This window comes from Centroberyx gerrardi, chromosome 8, assembly GCF_048128805.1.
Source record: "Centroberyx gerrardi isolate f3 chromosome 8, fCenGer3.hap1.cur.20231027, whole genome shotgun sequence".
NCBI lineage: Eukaryota > Metazoa > Chordata > Actinopteri > Beryciformes > Berycidae > Centroberyx > Centroberyx gerrardi.
This window is the reverse complement of record NC_136004.1, coordinates 15,973,164-15,999,490: the sequence shown is the minus strand read 5'-3', so window position 1 is coordinate 15,999,490 and position 26,327 is coordinate 15,973,164. Positions and strand designations below refer to the sequence as shown.

The window sequence follows — 26,327 nt, the reverse complement described above, 5'->3', positions numbered from 1 at the left end:
CTTGACAAGATGCATGTTAGAATTTGTAGCACCTAGTAATGTAATTCTGCAAAAAGTGAAAGGTCTCTTTCTAAATAAATTACAGGTTTCATTTTTTATGTGTGTACCTGTGTACAAGTGTTTTCATTTTTCCCTTGTTATGCCATCCTCTTGTGCTAGTGGCATTTGGTATGAGTGTGCTTAACAGTGATAAGACAAGGGACTGATTAGGATGAGTGTCACGTATGAACGAGGGCCATCTGTCTATCCATCCATCCATCCATCTATCCATCCATCCATCCATCCATCCATCCATCCACCAGTCTGTCTGTCTGTCTGTCTGCCTCTCTTTGTTGAGAGGTGAACAACAGTCCTGCAGCTGTGGGCCTCTCATGGATTGTTCTGGAAACGGTCTGTTGGAGCACCGGCTGGGTTGTGGGGTCAGGTGAGAAAGAGACAGAGAGAGAGAGAGAAAGAGAGAGAGAGAGAGAAAAAAGAGAGAGAGAGAGAGAGATAGAGAGAGAGAGGGACCAGCCCTAAACAATCCCCTTCACAATTGACACTCAGACCGGAGCTGAGCAGAGAGCCAGACAGGCCTTCCAGGCTTATTAACATTCCTCAGGTTCAGAGCACACAGCCAGTCTACAGTGTAATGGCTCAGGTGGATAAACACTTCATTACTCAGTTGAGAAGAAAAGCATTCAGATTAATTTCTGATGAAATAGCTCATGGTTGACAACAGGATAGTTCAGTGTAATCAGCAAAGATTCATTTGTTACTAAATGAAACTCTACTCTTGTTTTGTTATGACAATCCTGGCTAAAAACCGTGGCGGCTCTGTATTAGTTATTCATAGTTATTATGCCGTAACCATAATATTTTCATTCCGGGTGAGTCAACAAGTATTGCATGAGCATGTTCTGTGCTTGTTTTACTCCCTTAGAGGGAAACACTAAAGACTGGATATTCTGTTGAAGGTGATAGAGAAGGTATAAATAATGCATACAGGCAAACAAAAAAGACAAATAGCTGCAGCTTCTGCTTTAAGCCCTTGTATGCAGGGAGATGTGCTTTCAGTCAAACAGCATTTGTATTGCTGTTGTCTCTGTGTTTATAGCAACTGAAGAGCATGTGCGCAGATAAGGACTCAGTCGGGAGATAAGAGCTTGGTGTCTGCTACATTCTTTTAATGTCTGTCTCAGTGTGTGTGTGTGTGTGCATGTATCCATCTAAAGATGCATTTGTGGTTTAGAAGGTTACTGTTACATGGCTTCGACATGTTTGGTGCTTTTAGCTCACTGCCCATCTGATAATCCATGAATAATTTAGCTCTCTCTTAGAACATACAGTATTATAATGTAGTTTCCTGGCTGTAGCTGATAGGTCGACGTTCTAAATCAAAGTGCTTGAGACTTTCTCACAGCTACCCACCATTGGCAACAGGTCGCTGACGCCATCACTCTAAATTTAGCTCTTTGTCTCGACACGTGCCGTCGCGCAGTGATGACTTTCCTTCACTTGAGAGGCAGGTGTGTGGACTCAGTACAATAGATCCTGATTGGATTGTGAACGTTATCATGAACATAGCAGCGACTCTAGACTCGCTGGACACGGAGCTGATGATTGGCTCCTGGAGGAGGACATGGAGCTGCAAGCAGGAAGTCGTTGTGTAATACTCAAGGCTCTGAGGCTTGCAGGTGCATTTATATGCAGGTGGTGGGGCTGCTGCAGGCTCGCCACAGCTTACCACACTAACTCCAAATTTTGCCAGTATTTCTCTTAAGCCTCAACTCCTTACTCACCCTCTGTGTCCCTGCTTTTCTCTCTCTCTCTCCCTCTCTCTGTCTCTGTCTCTCTTGCATTCTCGCTCACACACCGTGTCACTCATATTTTATCTGCAGCAACATGGAGAGAAACGGGGAGAGAGCAGGAGAAAACAAGAGGGGGGGAGAGAGATAAGGAGAGGGAGGGAGAGAGAGAGAGAGAGAGAGAGAGAGAGAGGGAGGGAGTAGTGCGGTAAGATTGGTGGAGCGCAGGAGAGGCAGGGAGAGACAGACTGGTGTTTTTGTGGCTCCATAAGGACTTGGTTGTGTGTGAGCTGAGCGGCAACAGCAGGTCACTTTCAGCCCCGGGGCTTTGGGCCCATTACACCTCATTCACACACACTCTGAGGACCTGCAGCCTTCCTGTGTGCTTTATGAGGTGTCATTTATCCCACACACACACACACACACACACACACACAAGAACAGAGCTCTACAATACAGAGAAAGAAGAGTGCTGGAGAGAAGTGAGAAATGAGGAGGGAGAGGAGGAGGAGGAGGAGGAAGGTTCAAGTAAGTTTAAGCAGTGAGCTTGTAACGTCTGCACAGGGTGATTTGTGAAGCGCTGAAGTGACAGTCAGGAGGGGATTGTTTCTCCAAAACAAGACTCTAATAAGGAGAGGTGGGATGGTTACATACACACGGCGGGTGGGAATGTGCAACATACACACACGTGCACTCTAACACACGCACACACACATTCCATGAGTCATGAGTAGCTGTCAAAGCCGAGATCTCTTGCTGCAAGCCAATTCATCAGTGAGGGTTTAGAAATAGACCAAATTGCCTTTCCTATCAGGCGGAGATTAACAGGAGAGAGATGGAATTAAAGTGGCCTCAAAATGAAAACACACAAGCGTATCTCAGTTAATTAAGGCATCATTACCGGTGGACATTTTCGCCTACGTTTTCAACTCGTCACACCGGAGCTTCTGAGCAGCCCCACGCACTTTTTTTGTCCCGTTCCTTCCCTGTGTAACTTTCTGTGTCTGTTGTCTTCCAGAAGTCCCCCGACTGATCCCGACCTCCTGATGTTTAATCAACCTGATGACCAAGCGATGAGGCCCTGATCTCTGTTGTTCTGGCACAGCTTTTCATTAAGCAAGGCAAGTTTAAGCTCTTTTCTTCTTAACCAATCATATAATCTGTTTGGGCATTGCGGTCACCATATTCGTAATGGAAATAGTAATTCTAAGTTTTGCGATTAATAACTGACAGCTGTGCACGACCACACAAAGTTTTGCAATATCACTGAAGTCGTCTTCACGTTTCCCGTCACTATCCAGTACATACCACACATGACCGTGACAGATATTAGCAAGAAAAATGCATATTCCACAGTTGCGCATGGTTAATACGTTGAGACCAGAGACAAAAAGGACTCTGTGGTTTCTATGAATCGAACTGCATTCCTCTTATAACGATAAGGCTGTGATGCAGACTTTGTGATTATGCGTTTTTGCACAAATCAAATTCAAGCTGGTAGTTATTTGGAATTTCCCAAGAATTACTTTGGTGTTTAATGATAGCAGATGAGACCAGATGCACAGACTGACCCGCAGCTTAGTGTTGTTGCACATGGTAAAGTTCTTTATAGAACTGGTGTTAGGGCTTGGGTTATTGCAGAGGGGAGATTAATGAAAGTTAAAGAAACAAGGTGTAGTTGTGTTCATATTGGGAAAACACTGTCTCAATGCAACTACTCATAATCTTTGACTTTATCATAGTAATTTTGGTCTTTATTCCATTACTTTGTCCCTCCGTCAGATGTCAACTACAACGGAAAATGGGATGGGAGGGTCCTGGAACTCGAGCAGAGAGAAAACCTACAAGAAGGTAAAAGTTTAACCACTCATACAAGCGCCTCACTGTACTCTGGCTTGGTTTTATTTGCCTCCTTATGACGACCGTGAAGCTGCCTCCATAACGTTTGCTTTGGAATGCTTCTGTCTAGAGCCAACAAGTCCAAAAGGACTTTACTTTGGAGCCCCCGAGTCACATGAGTCCTTATAAATGTCCGTCCACAGAACATTATGTCCTGACCCCTGCCAAGGCCGGCTGCCAGAGATCAGTCAAGTGCTTGTCACATTTGTTTTCTGGAGTCATTTTATTTTACTTCGGACGTCATTGCTTAAGACAGTTTTTCTTAAACTACAGATGTAACCACTGTTAGGACCCAAAATTGGCTGGATGTCTGTTTCTGGTGTCTTCCCACATGACAACAGTACTAGTATGTTTGTGTCCCGGCCTGTAGAAGCTCTGGGTTTGATGTGCACACAGTGTCACAGGGTTTTTATTAAAATGAGCTGAAATTTACACTGCACAGAAGTCATGTTCTGTATAAATGTCTAGATATATCATTTGTTTTCTCAATTTCGATGCCATCTGATAGGTCTGAAATGTGTAAATAACTTGTCAAATTCCCGTCCAGTCTGCAAATCCTCTTGATTAAGACTTGAATTAGAAGAAGGGCTCATACAGTATTGATGTTCCCCTCTGTTCCCCCGTCCAGACCACGTCTACAGCCCTGAAGGGGTCCATCCAGCTGGGTATCGGCTACACGGTGGGCAACCTGACCTCCAAGCCTGACAGAGATGTCCTCATGCAAGACTTCTATGTGGTGGAGAGCGTCTTCCTGCCCAGGTCAGTGCTCATTTTCATTATTTCCATGGTCATACTTAAGCATACGGCTGTGGATTTCATATAAAATGTGATTATACATTTTCTGAAATATTCAGCACTCTTACAAACTGTCAGTTATTTGTGTAGTGTACGCAGTGTCATCGACATAAAAGTTAGACTTTTACATAAACCCAAGGTCAGTGGACTACAAGAGGCAGTGAGTCAGAGAGCTGCTTCATAAAAACACATTACGTGTAGGTGGCAACTAGCTGCTCTTGCGCTGCTACAATTCCCTGACTCTGCAATGCAAATGAATGGAGAGGGAACAAAGACTAAGCTCGGGCTGTCTGTCTGCTCCAACAGGAGCTGCGCAAATATTGTACGTCTGGATCTTGTATGGAAAAAAAAAAAAGGTTAAAACTGTTTTCTTTGTTTTATCCTCAATGGCATTGGACATGAACTGTAATATCCGGTCCAAAGAAATGACGCTGCTACCAGAAACCGGCACCATCATCACTCATCATCGATGTGAATTTGCTAGTCTTGCTAGTCATGGTGCGTGGATAAAACTATTCTAGTGGATTATCCTTCCAAGAACCTTGAAATCAGCTTACTGAGCGCCTCTTACTGCCAGAGTGCAAAACATACGTCAGTCTGTCAGCGGCCCGTCATCTCCGCTGACTTCATAATTACATCATCAGCTTTACGTAACCCAAAGCACACCCGGGAATTCTTTGAAAGCGTGTGACTTATATACTTATATACATAAATAAACGTACGGCTAATGCTCAGACGCATACTGTATTAATGAGTTCATGCAAATGTCACCCAGATGATGCAGGGTTATCTGTCATTTGGTGTCTGCTGTATGAATGGTTTTGATGTCACGGTAAATATCTCCGCATCTACTTAAAAAATGCCTCATGTTTGGCATAGTTTGAAAAACAAACATCAAGGAAATCAGTGACAATCAAGAAAAAGGTCTTGACTTTCTTTTTCTATATGGACTGCATTCATGGATCATTCCAGTCCGTCGTTAACTCAGAAAGAGAATGGCAGAGTCCTATCGGGGGAAATGCTGTATGTGGTTTAGCTTTGAGATGGAGCAGCAGAATATGCAAACTCTGTATGGTTTATGCAAACCTGGTCCCGGCACGTACATACGAACATTGACCTTTCACCACCATGTTCCTCAGCAACAGCTTAATACTGCGCCTGTCTTGGCGGAGGCCTTACATTGATGCATGTTACTGACCTGCAATAGCTTGTCGAGTCAGTGAAGTATAGGTGGAAGCGAGCTTGTTACATAATCCGCAATCAATGCTCAATGTCAAGTCTTTTCACATAATGTTGAATTAAAAAGAGTTGTTGTTTTCTCCATGGGCGCCTTTTCACTGGGGAAAGACAGCTGAAATCCACTGAGCAAGGCCGCTTGTCACTAGAAATCCGTCACTAGAAACAAGAAAATCACACAAGACACAACAAACAAAACATAATCAGTAGGGGAGGAGAATTGAATGTTTTATGCCTGGCGTCTGATATAACCATTCCCCTCTCTTTCCCGCTGGTTTCTGTAAGTGTTCTGTCATGTTCTGTAATAGCACACAAACACAACCTCCTCTCTGTCTTTTCCCAGACGAGAGCGAGAGAGAGTATCCCGAGAGCGCGGCTTGTGTGACGGAGGGCTCTCAGATGCTTTTATTACCTCCCTCCCTCCCTCCCTCTCCTCCTCCTCTTCTTGATGTTCCTCTCCAGAGGTTTTTCCAGCGTTGTTTGTCCTGTCAGTCTAGTTTTGGACGGCTGGAGATCTCAGAGAGCGCTGAGACTCCCACGCCTGCACTCTGCTGTTTCCTAGCGCAAATATCTCTGACAGCGAGCACGCATCCTCATGTAGGCAGGCACGCACACACACACATAAACACACACATGCCTGTCTGATTAAATTGAATGAAGCATTTCCAGGTGCTGTGTGTCATTAAATGGCTCCCATGTGAGGCCTATTTTACCATCATGGACCGTGGGTCAAGGACTGCAGCGCTGTGCGGCTGTAGATAATTGTTCTCGCCCACACACACTAAACAGAGCAGTCGGATTTCATTCAGGAGTAATCACAGGTATAGTGTTACGCAGCAGGGCCAGACTGTTGCCTGTATCCCATTACTGAACACAACGCCGGTACATAACAACAACACGGTCGCCTCCTTCCCCCCCAAAACAATCCAGAACAATATTAACTAGATTTGGAGTTGCCCTGGAAAACAAAAAAACCTTCATTAACCCACTTCTGATAGGCTTAGGGGCCAATGAGCTTGATTCGAATGTGATGTTATGTGATGAAAGACTTAACAGCTGACTGGCGCTAACCTTGTCAGACGCTCTTACTCCTGTGTCCTGACGCCCGGCCGGGACACAGGTGGGTTACAAAACAGGGTCAGTCTGTGTGAGAGCCGCGCCAGTCTGAGAATGTCAGGTCCCACGGGACAATCGAGCCAACAAAAATGTGGGTTATTGTTTTGTTTTTTTGTTTTTTTTGCTGTTCCCTTTTTCTCTCCCCAGAGCGCCGGGCTCATGTGTTGCAGTGGTGCTGTTTGGTATTGTTTAGAACCAGTAATCAGAGCCAACTTCTGTCTCCAGGCGCGGAACTCAATACAGGCCAGTTTGTCACTACAACACTGGTTGATGCGGGTTCCCATAGATGACTTTACTAACGTCTGTTCACGCCTAGCTGGGTCACATTACGAGGGCCCACTGATGCACTTAATGGAAGTCAATAGCCTAGATGCCCGGGCACGAAGATTAGGTGTTAGGGTTCAGTTTTTCCCCTATTGAGGTGTGTATGTGATCCTTGCTTGGAGAACAACTGTCTGTGTCAGTGACATTGATATCACATGTTTCACTTACATAATGTTGAAGGTTTCCCTCATTTCAGTTAGTGCTGTAATAGTGTATCTAATGTACTATTCTGTGTTTTTGTTTGTCCCGGTTCGGCCTGGTTCTTCATCACGGACATCAGTGAGGGGAGCAACTTGACGCCAGCTCATCACTATCCAGACTTCCGCTTCAAAACCTACGCCCCGCTGGCTTTCCGCTACTTCAGGGACCTGTTCGGGATCAAACCGGACGACTACCTGGTAAAACTGAACCCGTCGGGTCTAGCTGAGACGTGACCAGGTGCTACTAGGGGACAATCATGGTGCTTACCTGTTCCACCTGCACACGTCTACCCAACCTGCACTCTAATAATCTGAATTTAACCTGATTAAGTCAATACTCATGGTAACACCTTAGTCTGATTTATCTTAATCAGAGTAAGGTCTAAGGACTAAGGCACTTAGATTTCTGCTCAGTCAATTTATTTATTTGGCCATGTAAACACCTTAGTCTGATTTCTTTTTTTTTTAAATGTGCCAAAAACGTCACGGAGGAAGTTGACCCAGATGCAACACCAATGTGTTTGTTACATAAATAATAATGCACAGTATATAAAATAATAGTAAACAAGGTATTCTGTAAGCACGTCAATATGATTAACAAAGAATAGCAAAAATATCTGACAAAGATTCTCTGAGATTGAGAAAGCAGCCCGCTCTCTCCCATATTCTATTTAACTCTTTTATTTAATCAAGAAGACCAAACTCTTATTTAAACGAATTGCAGAAATATGGCAGACATAAAATAATGCTCAGGAGGTAATGACCTGAGATGCCGGTTGTCTTCCTCATGAATTAGTTCCCACCGACTGGCTTCTAGTATTCCAACTCGGTGCGTACTTAATCGTGAAGGAATTCAACCGTGGTTTTTATAGAGCGGCGGGCTGGCAACGCCACAACCCAGCTGAGGGGATGGGAGGATGAAAAGGAGGCATAACACTGGGGAGGTGGAGGTATTGGAGGTAATGATTGAGCTAACTGAGCATGCCCTCATTACGAGGGCTTTAATTGGCTCCCATGCTGAATGAAATCAGCAGATGATTCTGTGATTTCCCAGCAGAAAGAAAGATGCAGAGAGAGAGAGAGAGAAAGAAAAAGAGAGAGGGAGAGCACTGTTTGAAGAGATTCATTCAGACCCTGCTGTGTGATTATGTGCAAAGACTTTGTGTACAGAGGCATTTTGGTGATTTGTTTGTTTGTTTGTGTGTGTGTGTTTCTGTCCGTGTCTGGGAATGTTCTATCATTGAACTCCATGTCTAATGCCACTCAGGAGGAATTACTCAAAGAACCCGGTTAGGGCAAATACACTCATTGTCATTGCTAACACATGTACTTAGATGCATACACACGCCTGTAAGTGCTATTCACTGGAGTATACCTCGCCATCATACTCATCCCTGTCCTACGCTTAAGCTTTTTGCTTGGAACAAAAATTAGATTTTGTTTAATCTTGTTATGGCTTCATCATGTCATGTTGCCGTTTTCCTATTTTCCATCCGCCTCCAAGGCATTCAAAATCCCACCAGCTGCATTTTTGTTTTCGAATGCCAAATTCGCTTCTGCATAACTGAGAGACAAAAGGCTCCAGAAGAGAGACGGAGATAAAATGCAACTTCAAGGCAGTAGAGGGGGGATGACATAAGACACAGCAGCTTAGAGGATGTACTCTTGATTGATGTCCTTGAGGTGATTATGAATTCACTCAGACAGAGGCCACAGCAGAGTCTAATTAAAAGAGAGAACACACACACACACACTATCCCGCAGGGTTTCCTGAATGCAAATGCAAATAAACTGCGGATGTGTTTGTGCTGGCAGCTCAACGTGACTGCAGACGGCCATCAGTCAGAGAGTCTCTGGGGGAGTGAGAGCAAATGCCTCCAGTCTCGCTCCTATCCTGCGACCATGTTGCTCTCATAACGCACTGATTAACATCTGAAACCTGCTATTCGCTCCGCTACTCTCAGTCACACTTTGAATCCCACGCTGGGACGATTCAAAGACTTGTATTTATGAAGCTTGCTCTTCATCTGTTCTCTGTTTTTCTCCAGATACACTGCAAAAAATAATCGCTCTTATTGCCTTCGCCAAGGAGGTTATGTTTTTCGCCCCTGTTAGGTAGCTTGTTTGTCTGTCTGTCAGCAGGATATGCCAAAAACCTATGAAGAGATTTCAATGAAATTTGGTGGACAGATAGGCCTTGAGCCAAGGAACACTTGATTCGATTTTGATGGTGATGCGGATCAGGGAATTCCACCATTAGATTATTTTTTTTTAACCATTTTTTTTAACCATCTCTCAACACAGAATATACAACAGATGTCTGTGGTGTCGTTTATTGTGTTTTCCAAATAAACCTGTAGCCATTAGTGTTTTCATGTTGTTTTGGCACATTAGGGCTTCTTGTGTGTCATACATGAGTTTGTGTGTTTTGAGCTGTTGATGTTTTGGATAAGATCTGAGTCTAGTTGTTTGCGAGTGTTTTGACCTCTGCGTCATGTTGTTTGTGTAATGTTGAAGCAGTTTGTTTACGGTTCTCCTCCCTCAGTACTCCCTGGTCAACGAGCCTCTGATCGAGCTGTCCAACCCGGGGGCCAGCGGCTCGCTCTTCTACCTGACCAGTGATGACGAGTTCATCATTAAAACCGTCCAGCACAAAGAGGCCAAATTTCTCCAGAGACTACTACCTGGATACTACATGGTGAGGCGTACTTGAAATCACTTAATACTATCTCTAGGAGTGAGGAGGAGAGGTGGAAAAACTCAAAATAGACTGGATCCCACTGATGAGTAAAAGATGGATGGCTAAAAGTGAAGGAAAGCCTTCCCACCATCCCCATTGTTAAATGTTATTTTTTTTAACATACATAACACACATAACTATAACTTCTGCAATATTTTGACACCCCCATCACCTGTATTGGCTTTATTTTGACATTCTCTGTGTTCATTCTCTAGTGGTAGAATTAAGCTATAAGCCACAAGACGCAAAGCGCTTTATGTTTATTAAACAGCAGTAAAACATAATTGTAATAAAAACATAGCACTAACATTCCATAAGTCTTTTATTTTGAATCAATGCTAATTAAATTATAATAATGATTAAATGGTGTTCTCCGGCCGAGCAATGTAGTCCTCAGACAGTAGCTAAACAAAGTGGTTGCTAAGCGACATGTAAGTATGGGTATGAGTATGGTTTCCAGTTAGCACATTAATATTTAAATACACAGTCATGTTTATCAGGCATTTTACAACGTCTACAAACATGACGCAAATCTCTTTTTCTCTGGAGATTTCCACTGAAGAGAATTTATTAGGAAGAAGCCTAATCCATGTGAATGACACTATCTCTATGTATTTTGATGCTGTTCACCCCACAGAATCTGAACCAGAACCCACGAACGCTGCTGCCCAAGTTCTACGGCCTGTACTGCATCCAGTCCGGAGGCATCAACATCCGGCTGGTGGTGATGAACAACGTGCTGCCGCGCTCGGTCAAGATGCACTACAAGTACGACCTGAAGGGATCCACCTACAAGAGGCGAGCGTCCAGGAAAGAGAGAGAGAAGGCCTGTCCCACCTACAAAGATCTGGACTTCCAGGATATGCACGAAGGCCTGTACTTCGACGCAGAGACGTACAACAACCTGATGAAGACCCTGCAGAGAGACTGTCGGGTAGGTGGAGCCGAGGCTGGATCGGGACGGTGTGTGTGTGTACGTGTGTGTGTGTGTACGTCAATAAATATGTAGACATCCTGTCGACATATTCATTGACGTCTCTGAGGCCTCTGAAACAGCAAGGTCATGTTAGAACAATGAAATGACTGTCATCTCGTAAAGGATAAACACAATAGAGGAAACAAACAACAAACAAGAAATTCTAGATTCCTTAGATGCGGATATAACCGGGTTTGTTGGCTCTGATCTTTTCATTTATTTTAAAACCAGATCAAGTATTAGTAAACATTATCAGATTAGACATGATTCCTCTCTGTTGAAGTCCCATGCCTTCATTCCTTCCCTAAAAAAGCCGATCTGAGCACACACACATTGACATTAGGTCATGTGCCATATCAGAAGTCAGGAAGGGAGACAGATTGCATTTGGCTTGGGAACACAGCAAAGTGAAGGGATTTTAGCGGCCTATGGGAAATCAGCAACCTCGCCCCTTCATTCATGTAACCGATTGTGGAAACACACACACACACACACACATGCGACTCCACAAGCTCACCACATTGTACACACTGGTCCAGGAGAGTGTGCCGCGCATCTTAGACTGGACAAAATGATTGGAGAAAAGGGAACTTTCCGTTTGTCTGCCTGTGTGTCGGTGGGACTGCAGAGTGTTTCCACTGTGTGTTCAGTCGAAGCTCTCAGCCTCCAGCTCCTCGCTGCCCTGCTCCCCGCTCTGCGCTGCTGTGTTTCACTGCATGACAGCTCTCCAAACACTGAATGTGACTCAGACACGGTCCTGGTAGCGTGAGAGACTCGGAGCTCGGTCCAAAGATAGGCCTCCAATCTAAGGCTCGCATTCCTCTCTATTTCAGAGCAGAGGCCGGGAGATTGTCCCGTGGCTCGTCTCGCGGAGCAGGACAGCTATTGTTAAACAGCAGAGACGAGCCGTGCTCTCGTGATCCACCGGGGCTTCATTGCTTTTACAAGATACGTGAAAACGAATAAAAAAGTTACCTGACATGGCACAGAGACTTCAGCATTAGGTATCTATTTTGTCCATCACTATTTTGTCATCAAATTTGACATGAGTGTGTCAGAGAGCCTGTTGAATGATGAGTATATGATGCTGGAGACTGGAAAAACCCTCCCAGGTGATGAAGGATACTGTGACTTTTTTGATTTGTTGACATGATTGCAGACCGCATCATAGGCAAGGAAAAAGTGTCTAGACTTTAAAAAGAGAAAAGAAACTATTTATCTGATTTAACCTCATTTCTACCAGCGATTGATGTGTGATGTGTGCTAGAAAACTAAAAAACATCCCTGAGCTGGAACCATTGAGCCAGTAAAGAGTAGCACAACTGGTTACATTAATAATGGATTGATAACCAGTGAAACATTAGGTAAATAAGATGGCATGGCCACTGTGAAACTGTACAGTAAATGTTTTAGTGATCTAATGTCTTTTTGCCCTGGTAGTGGCTGGTTGATGATGGGCTTTAGAGCAGTCCAGTGGAATACTTCATACCCAAAGCCCCCTGTGTTGTAATCCGGTTTGTTCCGCTTGACATACAGTTACTGCACACAACGCACACACACATGGACACACACCAAAACACACCCAAGGGTCCTCCACTCTGACATTCAATCTGGGATCCGGCCCGCATGTGGCTGGATGTGTGGATCAGTGCACCCGAGAGCAGAGGCGAGGCCCGGAGACCAGGAAGGAAGACTTCCTGCCAGAGTTCCTGCTGGGCCTGCCAACCTGTCAGACCTGGCAACCCTGCATGGGACCATTCAGCTAACAACCTAATGACTTCCATTACACCAGCCTCGGCTTAATTGTTTCGATTTGTAGTGTGTGGGAATAGAAGAATCTTGATGGTTTTATCGCCAAACTGCGATTGATAGCGCATGTAATGGAGTTAGCTGTAATGAACAGCGTGATGCTGTGGGTATATTTAGGCCTGTTAGGTAACAATCCACTCTTTGTGTGTGTGTGTGTGTGTGTGTGTGTGTGTGTCTCTGTTTGTTTTCATGGTGATTCGTCTTTGGGAGACCACTGACACTCATGCAACTAGCTCCTCTCCTCTCCTCTCCTCTCCTCTTCACTCCACTACTCTTTCGTTTGTTTACAAAACTAACTTGCTCTTCAGCTGGAGACTTGTCAGTGGAGAGGCAGCGATGAAGAGGGGATTAAAATGGCCCCGCTGTTTGAAGCCTGAAGGGCCGGCCTCGCTCTTCCCTCTCTCTCTCTCTCTCCTGCTCTCCCAGCCTCTCGCTCACTCATACCTTCCCCTTTTCTCGGTACGTCAGAATGATTCCAGTCAAGGGATAACATCAACTTCCAAGAACAGACTGCAACCACTATCATTTTTGCATATGTTTTTATATGGACTAAATCAAAAGCATTTTCATGAATTACCAGCATTCCACTCTATTAGATGATTTGCATTCCCACCTGTTAAGTCAGACAGTCAGCGGTTAATGCTGGTCACAAGTGTGTCGGCCTCTGGGAGAACCTGGGTCTTGTGTGACAGTGGATTAAGATATGGTCACAAGGGCCGAGAAATGGTAGCTGAGGTCCCTGCGAGGAGCCGTACGTTCAGAAATTCAGACAAACGTAGAATGATCTCCTCGGGATTTGGCCTCTCTCTCTCATCATTAACCATCATGCTGACTCTGTGCATGTTTTCTCAGCGACTTCTTCTTTAAATGTTTTCTTTTTAATGTTTTGTTAAGCAGATTACAGCCAGAATGACATCCTCTCCTCTTGCTAACTCAGTGCTTCTTTAATGTTTAAGCTGGCAACACACACACACACACACACACACACACGCGCACACACACACACACACACACACGTTTACCCTTGCACAAACATGCACAAACATGCACACACATACCACAGTCGTGCAGTGCCTGAAAAGCATGTACCGCGTGTGTGTGTGCCTCTGTGTGTGTGCATGTATATGTGTGTGTATGCATTGTGGGTATGTGTGTGTCTGTACATATGGAAGTGAGACTGTTGAGCAGCAGCTGTTAGCGACTCTGTGCTCTTTAGTTTGTTATTGTCATGGCTTCCTGCCCTCCTGCCTCCTGAGCGGGAAACAAAGTGCCCTCTAAGCAGAATCTCTGTCCATTTCCATGAGTAAGCAGCTAACCCCTCGCCCCAGGAGAGCGCTGCAGGACCAAAACACACGAGAGGGGGGCAACAGAAGGGAGGCGACGGGGGGGGTGAGGGGGTGAGGGGGTGAGGGGGCGCAGGGGGCGAGGAAGTGGAGGGGGGGGGGGGCTGAGGAAGGAGGGAAGGGGATGTGAAAAGGGGGCAGTGTTGTTCCCAGAAAAGTGTATTTAGTGGGGTGGCAAGGCCTCTGAAACATCATTTTTGACTATTATTTGACACTAAAACGCTCAACCGTTACAAATTCATTTCCTTTTGCTGGCCCATCCCACCCAGTCACTGCAAGGGGAAACACTGTGGAAGAGCGTGAGGGGTTATAAGAAACCGAGGGGTTCAGAAGGAGGTTGGAAGGTAATTCGGGATGGTATCTCTGCTATGTGGGTCGCTTGTAGGGGAAATGTAGGGTACGCTCTCTTCCTTTTTGGTGTCCTCTCTCCTTTCCCCTCTCTGTCACTCTGCAGCTCCCCTGATACTCTCCGAATGCCAAAACAACTGAAGACATTAATAATCCATGTAGAGCTCTACTGTAAATCTAGAGAGAGAGAGAGAGAGAGAGAGAGAGAGAGAGTTCATTGTAGAGAGAGTGTGTGTGTGTGTTTGTGTACTGTTTCTGGTATTCTCACTGGCTCTGTGCTGTGTGTGTGTGTGTGTGTGTGTATGTTTGTAACAGAGAACAACATCATGTCCCTGCTGTATTACTGTTACTGTGCAGCAGCTGTCTGACAGACTGACATACAGTAATGATGATAGTGATGCTGATGATGATGTCAAGCTGTTGTGACAGTTTTGCTCACAGCACGTTTGGCAGCGGAGATCTCAACGCCGCGGGGACAGCCCAAGCCGAACTACGTCAAGATACTTTCAGAGCTCCGTTTGAGTGTTCTCGGGAATAATCTCACATCCAGACAAGAACATAAATAAGAAGATTCAGCCAGGCGCACACACGCACACACTTGGTAGGTGGAAAATAATGTGTTGCATAATGGGCATGGAGCAGGCGGTGTGGCCGAACATAAACAACCATTTACTGTATGGTTCCCCCTCCTCAGCCATGTGATCCTCTGAAAACAATGGCTTCTCTCACTTAGTCAATCAACATCGCAAAAGTCAGCCAAGGCTCCAGCAGGTTTCCTAACCACATCCACTACAGTGTATTGTTCCAGTAATGGCTAAAAGCTGAATGTCACACAGAAAGGCTATATCTAACTGTCTAACTGTCATTGTTGTAAAATTTTATGAGTGTGCAGTTATTACGCTATTAAATGTGAAGAGGGTTATATTATTAATATAATCTCTGGTTTTGCTGTAACCGTCTTAGATTCTCTCTGACAACAATATGCAGACAGGAGGTTATCCATTGGAAGTGAGCATGCTAAAGATTCGCCAATGACTTTCCAATATGAATACAGTTGCTACTGTACAAGAGGACAATAAGAGTGCAGCACAATACAGTGCAGTAAGACTACCAGAGAGTTTCTCAAAAGCACTCTGGGAAAGGACAGAGAGTGATTATCAGATCCATGAATGCCAAGTCGATACTTGTGACCTTGTGCAGATTTTCTCATGAAAGTAAGCAGAGACGCTTCCTTACAGTTTGACATGGACAGTGTGCTTGATGTGGCGCACGCGATCCATTAAGACACACAGGTGTTCATTTCCCCAGCTGCTTCAACTGGCTCTATACCAAAGATGCATTGTTTTTTGCAATGAATCTTGGGGTTTCCCATTCGCTCTGTTAGGTCAAGTCACTATCCGATGCATCCTTGGCTGGCAAGTAAACTTCCAGGATCTTTATCTGTCCTCCATCCTCACATTCTTTTGTTTTGGAATCGTGTTTTGGTGGTTAGATGTTACATAAAATGCATCATGGAGGACACAAGAATGCATAAAATCGCATATTGAGAAAGAGCCAGAGAGAAACTAGCGATTGCTGAACATTGATTTAAAGCAGTCGTTTTCAATGCTGGTCTTGGGACCCAGAGTGCTGCTGGTTTTCTATCCTACCAGCTAGTTAATTGCAGTTAATTACATTCACCTGACACATCCCATGTGTAAATCACACCCTGATTAGATGGCTGGAATGAAAACCAGCAGGGCTCTTGATCCTGAGGACCAGGATGAAAAAAACTGATTTAAATGACATATTATCCGTAGTTGTTACAAGCAAAGAGGGGAGTTTTATTTTGGAGTGTTAGCAAATCCTTTATAAGAGGGACAGAAGAAGAAGGGGAAAAAAAAGAAGAGAACTAATCCTGGAAGTAATGTGGTTCTGTTCTGCTTAATTGAAGATAGAGACTGTCATTCATAAAAGCATCTGAATAAGTGATAAAGTTCAAGAGCACACATCCCAAAATTATTATCTCATGAATTATCAATGCATGCTTTTGAGGAATCTCTCCCCAGATGCTTACATGTTTGTGTGGGGTGCGTGTGTGTGTGTGTGTGTCTCTGTGTAACCACACAGGATGGATAATTGTTCCAGCAGTAATCTGGATATAGGCTCACTTCTTTTAAGCTTTGCAGGGAGTGTGATTGTAACTGGAGTCAGCATATAACTGCTATCAGTGCTTAAGCAGAGCCAAAAAAGAAGTGTGAAGAGGCTCTCTGTTCTGTCTTTTCAGCAGACAGACTCCGTTTTCAAAAGCTCCCAGTGTATTAGTGTCACTGCAAAGTGGGCCATGCCAGCCAGCACTAGCGGGGCGCTCTACAGCCCCACTGGCACACAGAGAGAGATGGGTGTGAGTGTGTAGGGGGGGTGGGGTGGGGTGGGCTGGAGCGGGGGGTGCTTTGGGGTGGAATATGCTGAAAAACATCAAAGATTTTGTTTAAGAACAGAGGCTACTGTGAAAAATCTGCCTTCCTGTTAGGATTATCCTTTCCCATTCACTCAGAGTTGTTAAGATGTGAGCATAGTGCGCTGTGTTTGAAATGAGACCAGAGGACAGTGTGCTCAGGTTAGAGTGGGACAATCACATCCAAATATCCTGCTGTTATGCTTCTGAGGAGTATCATAATAGTATTCCACTCCTGAACATAAAGTCACACACGGTTGTTATCTTTGTGACTGCCATTTCTCTTTACTTTACTCTTTATTACAGTGGCAAAGCACTCTGCAGTAATTTTCAGAATCCCGTGAAAAAGGGAATGCTTTCTGTCTTATGGCTTGATGCACAAACAGCCAGATAAATGCAGCCGTTTTCTTTGCGCTGTGATTGTTTGCCTGGGAAAGCTGGGGCCAGGACAGCCAGTAATGGCCTTCTGTAGGCAGCCTGGTGTGTGTGGCTCTATTCAAAATGGCTGCTGTTTGAATAAGCTGGGGGAGTTAGAGTGAAGGGATGCAAATCGTCAATATGGAAAAGGCAAAGCTCGAACAAAAGCCCAAGTGTTTGTTTGAGTCAGTCATTATGTCTGTTTTGTGTGTGTGTGTGTGTGTGTGTGTGTGTGTTTCTGTTGGTCATACAAGAGCACCAAAGCACCACACCATTAAAATGAGTCAATTTCTGCAGAACTACAAGTTAATGCGTGAACAGTTTCTGCTACAGATGCAAACTAGATTTACAACTAATACTATTACTCTTGGGAATGAGTCTCTTTTGACCGCGTGTTGCAAATGAGTTCTAGAGAACGAAGGGAGGAAGATGTAGGTCATGGTTTCTGACCTACAGCGTATTAGCTCTGGTCCTCGCTTCGTAACACTATCCTCACGCCTCACATTCTCCACAAAAACGGGTCAGTTTTCTCTGGATTCTGGGTCACAGCTCTCTTTGATTATATCTGAAGTGTAATGCTGATTTATTTTTTGTTTTCATTGCCTCTAATACCGTGGAGCATGGAAACACATTATTTATGGGTGTAAAGTGAGAGGAACCTGGAGGGGTTTCCATGACGATGATGATGAACATTCCAGCGGTTTTAGTCACCTCGTTGTGTTTGAGTGTTTCTCTTTAGGGCAGACTTTCCTTAACCTCTTAACTTCCTCCTCCCTCCGGTTTATCAACCTGGTTGCAGTTGAGGATATCTGGTCAAACCGACACACACACACACACACGCACGCACGCACACAGAGGGAGCTTGCTGACAGAGGATTTGATTGGAGTGTTGATTCTTGTTTTCCACTTAAAGGGAATTAGGGAACTTAACTGTCAGATTTTCATCAAAAATAGCAGATTGGTAGAAGTAAACAGCCCCCCCCTCCTCTCCCTTTCTATTGACTCTTGTTCTCTCTCTCTCTCTTTCTCCACCCCTCTCATAAACACAAACATTCCCATCTGAGTCAAAAACACCTGAGAATCAAAAACAGACATCTAAAGAAAAACAAATCGCTTTTTCCAGTCATGGCCATAAGATAAGCACCGACCAGTAGAGGCCTGACTACCTGACTGTAACCCTGACCCCATTCCCAGATCCAGCTCCCGCCTTCATAAGACACCTCTCTCTCTCTCTGGCCATGGGACTGCTCTGAGCGCTAAAGAGGAGGAGACATGAAGTCGGAGAGACCCTGGGAAACTGGGCGAAAGGCTCCTCAGACAGGTCAATGTGTAACACTTGGCTCACTGTGGAGAAACACCTTGTTTATTTAGCTCAAGAGAGAGATTTCCGTTTGCCAACTTCTCTGGTCTTTGAGGCGCCGAAGCGTGTTGGGTGATGAAAGTGTCTAGCAGAAAAAAAGGTGTCTTTCATAACATTTCATAACGTTGCCGTATTTACCGTAGGTGAGCTAAAGGTAAGGCGTCCGGTCTGGTGGTGGAACCGGTTGGAGGAGAATAATCCCTTCAGTATTCACTCCCCAAACAGCTCTCAAGTGCAGGTCACAGAAAACATGAAATTACCCTTTCCTATTAGTACAATCGGAATGTTTTCAGCCTCTGCAGTTAATTAGCGGTGGAATGTTGTGCTTTTTTACAGTGATAGTCACTGCAATAATGTTGGATTTTCAGTGGTGGAGCAGCAGCGCAGCAAGCTTGTAAAAATCTGCGAATTTCATGATCGCTCCCTCTGTGCAAAACTGGCCTCGCTCTAAAGAGAGAGAATCCTGATCCGTGTGCGATTTCCTGTAGGTGCTGGAGAGCTTTAAGATCATGGACTACAGCCTGCTGCTGGGGGTGCATGTCCTGGACCACAGCCAGAGAGAGGGGGGCGAGCCGGGCCAGGCGGGGGGCGACGGCAGGAGGCCCGTGGGCCAGAGGGTCCTCTACTCCACAGCCATGGAGTCCATCCAGGGAGACGGCAAGGCTGCCGAAGCCCTCACCACAGACGACACGTGAGTCGGCTCAGCTGGGGCAAAACACATATTATGCACACCTATTTGGGCATACACACTCTCTCTCTGTCTCTCTCTCTCTCTGTCTCTCTCACACACGCACAGTCATACAATCATGTGCTTATACCTTGCACAGGACGCTCAAACAGTGTAAACAGTAGGCTAATGCTCTCGTATAACCATAGCTACACAAATACAAACACAGTCACTGTTCTGCGTGTTTACAGCAATACGCATGAATGCAAATATTGTAAGTGCTACTCTTACAAACACTTATAAATGCGAGGAGGTGCAACGCCTTTATTTGAACAGCTTTTCAAGCATTGCAGTGAGTAGTGGCAGGACGACAGTGACTTACAGATATTCCTGACTACATTCATAAGGTATATATTCTATAACTGTAGGAATATGTTGTTTACTCTGTTTCAGGATGGGTGGCATCCCTGCCAAAACACACAAAGAAGAAAAGCTGCTCATCTTCCTGGGCATTATAGATATACTGCAGTCATACAGGTATGTGAAATGAGATGATATAATCCTGCTGTCATTTGAAAACCTTATATGTCCAACACTGGTGCTGTCATATTATTATTAAATGGAAAATGTATTTACATGGTCCTTTATGCATTGAGCATGCATTGACCCATGAGACCATTCTGTTCTCTCAATCTCTCATTCTGTTTTTTCAATTCCTGAAAAGTGAAATATCTGAAGATATCCAATAACCAATACAGTATGTGACAACAGACAGAGAGGGAGAGAATGTGTGGTAGTCAAGGATACAGTGTGACAGCATGGCATGATTCTTACAGATTAACTGCTTACACTTGACACTTTTGCTAGGACCAGACCTTTTATGTTGAATTATCACCCTACACTGACGGAAAGAGCAGCAACAAGCCACTCTAGCGAGCTCCTAAAAGGACTCAAGAATCGCTTTCTCTCCAACACCATTTAAGTGGACACAGCGGTCTATCAGTCTTCTTTATTCACACATTGATTTTGTGTCCTGAGAGAGAGAGAGAGAGAGAGAGAGGGGGAGAGAGAGGGGGAGAGAGAGGGGGAGAGAGAGAGAGAGAGAGAGAGAGAGAGAGAGAGAGAGAGAGAGAGAGAGAGAGAGAGAGAGAGAGAGAGAGAGAGAGAGAGAGAGAGAGAGAGAGAGAGAGAGAGAGAGATGATTTTGTGTCCTGAGAGAGAGAGGGAGAAGAGAGAGAAGGTCAAGTAAAAGAGGAGGAAGCCTTTGGCTCATCGGCTTTTCAAACTTGTGGACGTTTTAAAAGGTTCACATAAATCATTGTCAGCCTGGTTGGTCAAGGCACAACAGACTCAAACACACACAGAGTGGGTGGGGTTGGGTGGGGGGTGAACAGGCCCGATTTCTCCCCTACTCATCCTATCTTATTTCTAGTAGCTTGTCTGACTCAGAGACCGACCATAAGGGCTAAATGTTATCACACTTAAATCGTGGAAGTATTTTCTGTTAAAAAGCTGAAAAGTAAATTTAGTCTGTGCTGTGCCAAGGGGGAAGGAGGAAGCATCTCAAGTTTGATCAGGCAGAGCGGGGGGAGTTGTTTGCGTAAGCGAACATGTTTGTCACAAGGCCTTTTGTTTTATTTCTCCCCAGGTTCATTAAAAAGTTGGAACACTCATGGAAAGCCCTGGTGTACGATGGCGTAAGTTGATAGGCCGCACCAATCTGATACCAGTGCCTTTATGAATGCGCTATTCATTTGGTCACATTCTCTTTAATCTCCTGTGACTGTCTGGTAACAGCTTGGCATTTTCTCCCTGTCTGTCCTCAGGACTCCGTCTCGGTGCACCGGCCCGGCTTTTATGCCAACCGCTTCCTCAAGTTCATGAGCACGAGGGTCTTCAGGAAGACTCAGCGTAAGTTGGCGGGTTGATAATCATCACGCATGACGGAGTCAAACTGGCACGCATGCCAAGTATGTTAAAAGGAAGAGAAGGGGCGGGAGAGAGTGGGAAAAAAAAGAGGTTGTGCCGGCTGCCAAAGTGGGTAAATCTGTAATCACTTCAGTGTGGCACAGTTTAGCTGACACCATAAATAACCTAGGTGGGAATCACGTGGACGTGAGCAGGATATGCTTGCCTCAGAGTTTTTATTGTCTTCCATAGACGCACTGTTGGGGGATTCGTGTGTCACTGCAAATACATGAGGTTGATGGTAATTCATTTGTTACGTGAGTTGGAATATTGTTTCACGGTATTGTCCTCCTGATCACCCAGGTTGTTTTGTTTTCTTCCTTATTATCAAAGGAGTTGTCCTCTTTTAACTAGCTGTTGTGTAAGCAGTCGAGACACACAGAGCATTGTTGGCAGTTATGTGGAGTTTGATTGAATTTTAGGTCTTTTGTTCGGGGGAATTAAGGGCGTCAGTGATGAGGGTTATGCGTAACTGATTGTGAGGCATTCAGAATAGAATGGGTTTGTTATGTGGAGATCCAGTAAATCAAACATATATAACCCTAACCCTTAAGCACACAGACACACACACAGAAATACACACTTACACACCACTGAGGTGGATAAATTAGGTCAAATCAACAAGCTCCTAGTAATAATGGCACATTGATTCTTCTAATCATTCCTCTGACTCTGCTCAACGGCCCTCTAACCGCACAGCAGTCAGGCGTTGCAGATGAATGTACGGCAGATCGATTTTGCTCCTCCGTCACGTTTACCATGACACCTCGGCGAAACCGTCAGGATAAAATGAGCTTTAAACTGTGGCGGAAATGAGTTCATGTTCGCCCGCTGAGTCTGTTTGGAGAGCGGTGGGCTTTGGCTGTAGGAGAAGCCAAGAAGCCAGTATGTGAGCGCAGCCTGGTGAGATCACACATCCGACAGTCTTGGCCCCTCGCCGCTACACGCTGCTCTGCTGTTTTGGAACTTCGCGTCAAGATCAAATAAAGTAACACTGTTACGCAACCGCGCGGACCCCCCTGTGAAAATGAACATGGCTGCGGCGATGATTCGAGGATTTAGCCGAGCTATTAGCCGCCGCCAAGTCCCGTCAGAGGGAGATGACGGGAAAGGATTTCATTTCATGCCCTGCTTGGGAGGCAGAATGAGGATGGCTTGGGGGACAGTTGTGTAATCACCATTATGCGTTTTAACAGATCATTTTACTGCTAATTTTAGGGACAGAGGATTGGAGCTTCATTGTCTCCCCCTATCTCTTCCAATTATCGGCCTCCTTTTCCTCCTCTGTTCCTCTCTTACTCTTCTTTGCCCCCCCCCCCCCCCCCCCCCCTTCACCACTTCACTCTTTCTGCGACTGTCAACATCCCAGAATCCCCCCTGTCTTGCTCTTTCCTTTATTCTCCCGACTTACACACTCGTTTGCTCCGCAGCTCTTCGATTCTCCCCTTCAAAGAGGACCCGCACGTCCATCCCAGCTCTGAAGTCGTCCTCTCAGGAGATCCTTTCATCGCAGGCAGATGAGAAGAATGAGGAGCAGGAGAGGAGGGACCGGCTGGGAGGGGCTCGCAGCCTGGCCAGCCTGGACGGACAAGGTACACTTCAGTTCACACGGCTTACTGAAAACCTCAGTCTGTGATTCATTGGGAATCTAGTGTTTTTTCATGAAGGTATATCTTGGATGTCCGACGACGTTCAGGGATGTTTGTAGAGGTTCCTGAATTATTAATCAAGTTGTTTGAAACAGAGACTTGAAGTGACTTTATCATCTTATGTGTATAGTAAATGGACTCACTTGCCATTTTAAAGTTTCCCTCACCATTTCTCTATTGCTTCCTAATCTGCCAGGTCAGCCCCGGCCGTTTTTCTAGTTTTTGTGGCTTGATGGGGCTTTTTAGAAGCACTCGGGGCCCATAAACAGGCACTTAGGCCGTAAAATGCTGTCGTCCCAACGACTGCCATCGAGGAGAACCTGTCACTGGTTGATATGTGGCCGGACCGGAAAGAAAACAGAGGCTGTCCTGTTATTAACAGCCCTTCTGATACAGTATTTCTGTGTGTGTGTTATCGCTGACCCTACCAGCAAGGTTATATGACAGAGTATGAATCAGGCCTTTGACAAAGTGTGAAAGTGGCAGCAGTTCTGACCTTTCTGTTTGATATGACAGATGAACATTGGCCAATAGCACAGCGGAAGAGACGAGGGTGTGGACCTGTGGAGCAGAAAGAGAAGTCTTGGGTCAAATTACCACGTCCTCTTTCTCCTCGCAGCCTCGTCCTCCCACACCACTATCTCCAGCTGTGACATAACCCGCAATAAAGCAATTTGGATTCTTTCATTTCCTAATAGCTTACTCTTTAAGGTTATTAAATCAGGCTTGCTGAGTACAAAGAAAATCAGTTTTACTCTGAAGTAAGAGGACAATACAGAGAAATATGGCAGTTTCATTTGAACTGTGTAAACCATTTAGTCAACTGACTTAAATCAAATTCACATGCCCTACTTTGTCTCAGACATTAGGCCTATTTCAGTTTGAACACTTTCCACAATGGAAAGCACAATGGAATTACAAGGGAAGCCTTCAACCTGTTTCTCCTGTGGAGGTTTAACTCAGTGATCTATACATTTTGAGCAGCCATACAATGCTGTATTGATCATACTGATCACTAGTGGAGGTTTTGTTTTCCAATAAAAAATGGCTAAGGGTGTATTTTGTCAGTGAAGGTCTGTGTGTGTGTTTGTGTGTGTGTGCTCTTTTCTCAGTGAAGTCATGGGCATTCCTGTAAGTGTGTGTGTGTGTGTGTGTGTTTTCTCACTGACATCATAGGCTTGTGTGTGTGTTTCTCTCTCAGCAGTGTTCGGTTCGTACCTGCGTCCCGATCTGGTCCCTGCCACCCCGTCCTTCTACGAGGGCTCTTCCATGGGAACCATCTCCACCTCCTCCATCTTTGTAAACATGGACAACCAAACTGAGGAGAGGTACAGTACAAATATCTGCCTGTTTGTCTTTGGACTGTCTCTCTGTGTGACTGATTGCGTGTCTTTCCGGCTGCTCTTATTATATCATGACAGGTTATGTTGAGTCGGGGGTAGCAGAACACATAAATTACCACCTTAAACCCATGATTCAGGTGTTCACACTGTGGCTTTGAAGACCAGGTGGGAAGCATGTACATCTGCCCCTCCCAACACACACACCTGTCCACTCCCACGCTTTTGTCACCTGTGCTCCCACATGACATGGCCTTATTGATGACATGCGTCATGGAGCAGGTGACTCAGCTGGCTTGGCAACATACATACACGCACTTCCTACACACAGCATACATACAGTCAGTACTTGAGTATTTGGACACTGGGCTAAAGTTAGTCTCTCTGGCTGTTGACTAACCCATGGTGTAATATGGGTTTCACATTAACTTCTGAGTGAGCGGCAAAAGAACAAACTGTCAGCTTCTGATTGCCTTCCATGTTGTAAGACAGGAGAAAAAAACTCCTGTACTTCTACTGTACTTTGGCCATAACGTGTAGATTGACAATAATTTAGTACAGTAGATACTGTGTCTAAAGACCTATTACCATGCAGGTCATCCTTCCACTATAATATAATATGATAATGTGATAACTGCAGGATAGTGTAATAACCTGTCAAAATATAAATTGGTCGAAAACCTAATGAAACCTGTTAATGCAATAAATTGGTGGATACTGTAATAACATATTAACCAGCAATTATTACTTCATAACAGTTTTAATGATGATGTAATAATATTGCCTAATGTAGTATGGTCTTGTTCTTCTGAGTTACTACATTATGAATAAATATTATCAGATAAAATGTCACACCCCTTATGACGTGGTAATAGCCATCTAATTTAATGATGCTTTTATTACATTGTCCCAGACTTTATGACATGAACAAGTTTCATTGCACCTTTAACCCATATAGAGGGGCATTTTATCACATTTGGCAAGTTGTTACTTATCTGGCAGTTTCTACATTACAGCTGCTACATGCCTTCTTGCTCGGACCTTCATGTCACCTGTTCTCTGTCCCGCCCGTGTTTCCGTCTTCCTCCTCCCCTGCTCCTGTGCGGTGTGTCCAGCAGTGTCAGGTTTAGCAGGCTTTCTGAGGCTCCATTGTGAGGCTCGCCTGGTCTCGTCCCCTCATCAGTCACCTGCCTGCTGCCCTGACATTGTTCTGTCAACTGTTTTCATGAATATTTAAACGGTGGCTTTGACAAGGTCTTACTTAGTGCCATTGTGCTAAAGAAAGAGTGTGTGACAAAAGAGGACATGTGGTGCAGTGGAGACTGAATATCTAGCGACAATAATCCCTGTCTGTCAGCCGGTCAGCCAGCCACAGTAATAACACATTGTGCTGTGATGTTTCAGGGCAGGAAATAAACATTTTTTAATCAAAGGCCATTTTCTATCTCTTTCTATCTATATATCCATCCGTCTCTCTGTCTAGCTCTAGGACTGTAATTTACTCTGCCGTCTCTCTCTACCTTTCTATGGCATTTTCACCTTGCTTTTCTGCATAGAAAGCAGGCAATCACATGTCATAAAATGGTAAAAACACATTCCTGAATTTAGTCAGGAGTCACCTGATGCAGGAAGGAAATATGCTCTCATGCTGCCCCCTGCTGTTTGAAACCAATCCCCCCTCCTATTTAAATCAATAGTGTATTATTTTCAAAGATATTTTCTTCCTTGTGCATATGCTACATGACCCAGTGAGGGTCTCAGCAACACCATATCAGAGAGACGTGGGTCTGTGAAACTGTGGTCAAATGAAGCCAGTCTTGTCTAGATTTTGTTCATTTCCTGAGAGACAGTTCAGAGAACACGAGCCTCTCAGCAGAGACCTCCACTGGCCAGACATCAGACAGGTTTCCTGTCCT

At 44.9% G+C, this 26,327-nt stretch overlaps 1 protein-coding gene across 1 annotated transcript in view; it reads left to right on the top strand.

The window, feature by feature from the left end:
• pip5k1bb (phosphatidylinositol-4-phosphate 5-kinase, type I, beta b) overlaps positions 1 to 26,327 on the top strand; it is a 38,198-nt gene that overhangs the window by 9,730 nt on the left and 2,141 nt on the right. Inside the window, exons 2-13 of the mRNA XM_071899646.2 lie at positions 2,806 to 2,908; positions 3,570 to 3,638; positions 4,315 to 4,445; positions 7,438 to 7,555; positions 9,903 to 10,055; positions 10,735 to 11,031; positions 19,276 to 19,478; positions 19,908 to 19,991; positions 21,103 to 21,151; positions 21,281 to 21,365; positions 22,853 to 23,014; positions 24,273 to 24,399. Of these exons, the coding sequence (XP_071755747.1) occupies positions 3,570 to 3,638; positions 4,315 to 4,445; positions 7,438 to 7,555; positions 9,903 to 10,055; positions 10,735 to 11,031; positions 19,276 to 19,478; positions 19,908 to 19,991; positions 21,103 to 21,151; positions 21,281 to 21,365; positions 22,853 to 23,014; positions 24,273 to 24,399 (1,478 nt within the window). The 5' untranslated portion in view covers positions 2,806 to 2,908. The remainder of the gene's footprint in view (positions 1 to 2,805; positions 2,909 to 3,569; positions 3,639 to 4,314; positions 4,446 to 7,437; positions 7,556 to 9,902; positions 10,056 to 10,734; positions 11,032 to 19,275; positions 19,479 to 19,907; positions 19,992 to 21,102; positions 21,152 to 21,280; positions 21,366 to 22,852; positions 23,015 to 24,272; positions 24,400 to 26,327) is intronic.